This window comes from Equus quagga, chromosome 10 (genome assembly GCF_021613505.1).
Source record: "Equus quagga isolate Etosha38 chromosome 10, UCLA_HA_Equagga_1.0, whole genome shotgun sequence".
NCBI classification, from domain to species: domain Eukaryota; kingdom Metazoa; phylum Chordata; class Mammalia; order Perissodactyla; family Equidae; genus Equus; species Equus quagga.
In genome coordinates, this window is record NC_060276.1 from 41811480 (window position 1) to 41817479 (window position 6000).

Below are 6000 nucleotides of genomic sequence, written 5' to 3' on the forward strand. Positions count from 1 at the left end.
AAAGGGTTTGCTTCAGGAGGGACTTAACACCAGGAAGCCACAGAGGGGATGGTCAGCTGGGTGCATGAATGTGCCACACTGTAGCAGGAGAATGGAGTGATAAACAGTGCTGGGTTAATTGGTTATCTACCTGGGGAAAGAAGGAAAGTTGGATCACAGCTCCCACCTATCACAAAGGCAAATTCCAAGTCGATCCGTGAGACAACCCTTTAAGTGGAAAGGAATGAAAGAAGCAGGAAACCATATAGGAGACTCTTTGTAATCGGGGACTGGGGAAGGACATCCCAAGCCACACACAAAAATGAGAGACAATTAGGGAAAATAACGTTTCAGAGCAAACAGAAGGCCATGAGCAAAGACAGGGAAGGGACAGAGTGTGAGGTGACACATGCAGCATGTGTAGCAGACAAGGGATTGGCCAATCCTCTGTAGGACTGTTCTGCACTGTGGTGCAGCACCCATCTTCATCGCAGACCAACCAGTGGTCACTAGAAAGCAGGCAAGAGCCAGTCCTCACCACAGCTGTCCAGCCCCTAGACAAGAGGTGCTACAGTGGCACAGCATGGAGTCACTTGGTGAGGGGCTGTGCCTGTCCAAGGATGGCACCTCAAAGTGAGGGGATTGTGGTCGAAACTGCTGAGAGTGGCACATAAGGTCCTGATGAGGAAGCAGAGTTTGAGGCTGGCTTGGCAAGAAGGGGTGGTCATATTAGCAACTCTTAGGAAACAAGACAGGGCCCCAGAGCCAGCAGAGGATGCCAAGCCCCAGCGGGCTGTCACAGCAACCACAAGTCACCTCCTGGCCATCTAAGGCACCAGGGCCTAGGACGAGGCAGTGTCCCCGTTCCAGGTAGGAGTATTCCCCAGAGTTGGTCCTGGGACCTAACAGGCACTTATGCCCTCTGTCAGCCCAAAGAGGGGGGCGGATGGGCACAAGCAGGACAGTTGTAACCTATCTGCAACCCAAACTCCGGGAAAGGGAGAAAAAAATAAAACAAAAATTACGCTCTGTATGGAGGAGAGCAATCAGAAGGCAGAACACTCAGAGGGCGCTGATGCCCAGGGTGGCATTCCAGGGAGACCAGGAGCAGGCACCGGGCCCAGAAGCTGCACTGCCCAGAGAAGCTTCTCGTCGACTGTGGTGGCCAGGGTTTTGGGGAAGAGGACCCTTGCCTGACATATCAAAATCATGCAGGGAACCTGGTCTGGTGAGGCAGGGGCTAAGGCTTGCTGGGAAGGGTCCCGAAATGCTGGGGAGCGAGCAGCAGAAGGAGCTGCCCAGATCCATGGAGTGGTTCAGTGTGCAGGGCGGTTCTCCCTTTCCTCCAAAGGGTGTCAGCATCTTGGACAGAGGGGATGCAGACGTCTCCCAACGGATCACGGCCACGCCAAGCACCCTCAGCATCTGCCCCACCACCTCCACAGAGAGTCCACGGAGGGCTCCTCTGTCCCCTTCCTGGATCCCACCAAACGTACCGGGGATTGGGCAGAAGGGGGTTCCCCCAGAGGAAGCAGGGGCCAGCCCTTCTCTCTCTGCCAGGAATTTGGGTTTGGATCCCAAGGAAGGGAGAGGGCCGGGAACTAGGTTTAACAGCTGCTTCACAAGAGAGAGAGAACTACACACAGCAGGCTCTCAGCAAGTGGCAACCGTTATTGCTGTAACTGTGCATTGAATGCACAGGGATGGGTTGCTGAGTGGTCCCCAAGGAGGGGACCAAACCCCAAGGATGCTGACCTGCGTCTCTAGGCCAGCAGCCAAGGAAAGACACCTTCATCGAGGGATTTCTCTGCACCAGGAGCCGGGCACTGTGCTGCCCACTTCACAGGGGTTGTCTCTCTTAGTCCTCCCAACATTCCATCTTAATTCCACCACATTCCCCTCCACGCCCCCCACTCCCGCCTCCAGCCCCTTCTGGAGGCTTATCGTGAGCACCACTGCAGCCCACCTCTCCTCCTGCCTCCTGTGAACACTGTTAAGCATGCATCTGTCGGGGAGCAAAAGCCTCGGTTAGCGCTGATCATGTATTATTGTCGTTCTCTCCACGCAGACCTTAAACTCAAGGACAAGTACCATGGCTCCTTTTCGGCAATCAAAGCACACAACTTTATTGATGATACATACAAATGTAGGCTTGGGTGGATGAGGTTACGTCAGTAGAGCACGTAGAAGGGGCGTGTACTTTTTGATGAACAGGTTCACTATCCATCAGCTCACGCAGAAGAAAAGAGTAAATGGAAAAGAAGTCAACCTAAGCAGCTACAAACTGCATTTTCAGCACAAGCTCCGATACCTGTCTGGTCTCCACCAAACAGTCCAGCTTACACACGGAGACCCAGGCAAGGTGAGGGACACAGGCAAGGTGTCCCTCGTGACGCTATAATGGGATGTTCTTTATCGACAGCGGGCAGCTGAAATGATCCCTTTACCACAGGAAGGAGGCTGCAAGGGACTAATTTACTATGTGCATTGCCTGCAGACTGCAAAACCAAGAGGTTACTCAGAGCTCCGTGGGAACCCTGCCTGCCTGGCCGATAAGAGTGTGGTCCTCCTGTTAGCAAGTGTAACTTTCACCCCATGATGTGGTGATTGGCGAGGGCTGGACCTTCAGTAGCACCCACTGCAGATGCCTCGACTGAGAACACAAGGGTGTGTTCGCCCAACAGGTTTTGGGTGGATTCAGTCCCGTTCTGTTCGACATGGCCATCTAAGAGGCCAGGGTGTCCGGGAGAACCTGTCTGTTCCCGTTCCTGATAAAGAGGGATGTGAACGAGAGCAGCATTTGGGCACCCAGCAATTCCCCCGCCAAGACTGCCTTTTCAGACAAACCCACCAACGGTTTCAAAACCTGAACCTCAGCACATCCACTTCCCTCTGATATCAAAGGAAACTTCAAGTCTGAAACGGACTTGGCAAGCATGTTATTAATAACTGTCATGCTTATTAACAAATTTAATCCGGCCTGCTGCAGAAATGAGTTGCAGCAATGTGACACAGTCTCCCGACACACTTCATTGATGTACATCTTAATCGGGCCCTGTTTTTCAACACTCGCATTCAAGTTATCCAGGGCACAGAAAGCCTTCTCCTTAACAGCAGGGTCCGCTGTGGGGATCGTGTTTCCACCAATGGAGAGGCTGGCCAAGTGACTACTGATATCGTGGCTAAATGAAAAACCAGCTTCCTTGGGCTGAGCAAACAACATTTTTCCCTGAATGAAAGGATACTTGGAGAGGTCAAGAATACAACTGAAACATGCCCAGAAACTGATGATTGGATAAAGAAGATATGGTATATATACACAATGGAATACTACTCAGCCATAAAAAAAGACAAAATTGGCCCATTCGCAGCAACGTGGATGGACCTCGAGGGTATTATGTTAAGTGAAATAAGCCAGTCAGAGAAAGACGAACTCTATATGACTCCACTCATAGGTGGAAGGTAATATATTGACAAGGAGATCTGATTGGTGGTTACCAGGGAAAAGGGGGGGGTGGGGGTAGGGCACAAAGGGGGAAGTGGTGTACCCACAGCATGACTAACAAAAATGTACAACTGAAATCTCACAAGGTTGTAATCTATCATAACATTAATAAAAAATAAATTAATTAATTAAAAAAAAAGAATACAACTGAAATTTTTAATGACTTCAGCATTGCAACAAATGTAATTTTCATTCAGGAAAAGCTAATTCTTCTTTATTGGGAAGTGTCCTCTTTGGGATACCCTTGGCACTTACTGCCCATGGTTCATGTCAGCCTTATCCTCCGGACTTTGCTTTTCCCGGATCTTTGACTAAAGACCAGAGCCTGTATCTGTTCTCCCCTGTCTGAAACTCCCTTCTCTTTTGCTCTTTTCTTACTGTGGTGAACCCTCCTCTGATTAGTGGGTAAACACTGTGTCAACTTCTAGCCCTGACCTTCAGACCTGTTTTCACTAATCACCAGTTTGAGCACATTCCACATCTATGACAAGTCACAGAAGGTTCTCCCTCTTGAAAAATCCATCTAGTTGTGGTGTTCTAGGAAGGAGATTGTTGGAAGTTCTTTTCCTGGACAGAAAATGTCCTAACCGCCATGTGACATGGACTAGGGGCAATGCAAATACATAGAGCTTTGATATTTGTCTCTGCAGATAAACACGTCAACAGTCAGGATAGAAGAGTATCAGTATTTCTCTTTCCTGACTTGGGACCTTAAGTTTTAAATATTTCTCCCTTGGTATTTACCTCCCTTAAGCTCATTCCTGCTGTTTCCTCAGACGTACAACATTTGACTTTCCTGGCACCAAAGTAAGAGAGGAAAAGAACAAAGGCTAGGAAAGGGAGAAGCTGAATTGCCTCTAGACTCTGTATTCTGACTCCTACATCCCTATCCTCACCCCTTATCTCCAGGATATCACACTGTGTGGAGCAATTTCCTTCCTCCCTTGCCTAGAGTTATGTCTACAGCTAGACAGATAAGAGACAATGGAGATTGGTAGATATACTGGCACGTAGGTGCACTCTCTCCAGAGTAAAAACAAATCTGGTTTTCAAATGTCTCCCATTTAGGTCTCAGGCACACCACCCACCCTGCTCTCCTACCACTTTCATCACCCTGGCCCTCCTCCACAAATGCACCTTTTCCACTCCCCTGTCCCCCAGCCACTCTCTTGACCTTGCTCTCTCCCTTCAAATGCCCACTTTTCTGCTCTACCCCTCATTTCTGCTCCATAAATATTAACACTGCTTCCCCAGAGCCAAAAAGGATTGGATTGAGTAATGCTTTCCTGAAGACAGGATAAGAGTGGAAGAACAGGTTCTGTTTTCACACTTGCCTTTACCACCCCCTTATAACGGGTTCAGGCCCCACATTTCCTTGAAGAGACACTCACTTGGTTCAGTTTCTACTAAATATCCTATAATTTTCTTTCTCTTACTTTCTCTTGGATTGTGCCGCCCCCTGCAGACAGGCAAACAAACAAACAGATAAGGGTCAGTGAACATTTACTGCTGAGTGGTAGGCCACCATGCCTATCTTTTACTGATTCAGGGCTATGTCAAATGATTCTCAGCTCTCACTCCCAGATGCCAGCACCAGTTTTCCCCCCGACCCTGAGCCTCATTTAGAGAACTAAAATGAGCTGGTGGGTATCCTGGGGGTGTAGATAAAGTTGACTCCATCCCTTCAGGTCTCTGCCCTCCGAAACCCACCCTGACTCCAAGAGACATTTGTTCCACACCAAAAGGTCCTTGAAATTTGGTTCCATCAAAAACACCCATGAGCATATTTGGTCCATGCCAAATGGTTCCTGATACTCAGTCTTATCAAAAATGCCCATAAGTAGGGCTGGAGACATGAACAGACATTTCTCCAAAGAAGATATACTGATGGCCAATAGGCACATGAAAAGATGCTCATCATCGCTGATCATCAGGGAAATGCAAATCAAAACTACACCAAGATATCACCTTACACCCGTTAGAATGACAAAAATATCTAAAACTAATAGCAACAAATGTTGGAGAGGTTGTGGAGAAAAAGGAACCCTCATACACTGCTGGTGGGAATGCAAACTGGTGCAGCCACTATGGAAAACAGTCTGGAGATTCCTCAAAAAATTAAAAATAGAACTGCCATACGATCCAGCCATCCCACTACTGGGTATTTATCCAAAGAGCTTGAAGTCAGCAATCCCAAAAGTCCTGTGCACCCCAATGTTTATTGCAGCACTGTTTACAATAGCCAAGACGTGGAAGCAACCTAAGTGTCCAGCAACAGACGAATGGATAAAGAAGATGTGGTACATATATACAATTGAATACTACTCAGCTGCAAAACAGAACAAAATCATTCCATTTGCAATAACATGGATGGACCTTGAGAGAATTATGTTAAGTGAAATAAGCCAGCGAGAGAAAGATAATCTGTGTATGACTCCACTCATATGAGGAATTTAAAATTATGGACTAAGAACAGTTTAGTGGATACCAGGGGAAAGGTGGGGTGGGGGGTGGGC

The 6000-nt window shown here is 48.1% G+C and overlaps 1 protein-coding gene across 1 annotated transcript; it reads right to left on the reverse strand.

Annotated features, from left to right (window-relative positions):
- Positions 1 to 2076: 2076 nt before the first annotated feature.
- Positions 2077 to 3753, reverse strand: LOC124245436 (protein ARMCX6-like). Its single transcript, XM_046672850.1, has 2 exons — positions 3740 to 3753; positions 2077 to 3245 (listed from the first exon to the last, which is right to left on the reverse strand). Exons 1-2 carry the CDS (start codon positions 3751 to 3753, stop codon positions 2705 to 2707), a joined length of 555 nt encoding a protein of 184 aa, XP_046528806.1. The 3' UTR covers positions 2077 to 2704.
- Positions 3754 to 6000: the final 2247 nt, after the last annotated feature.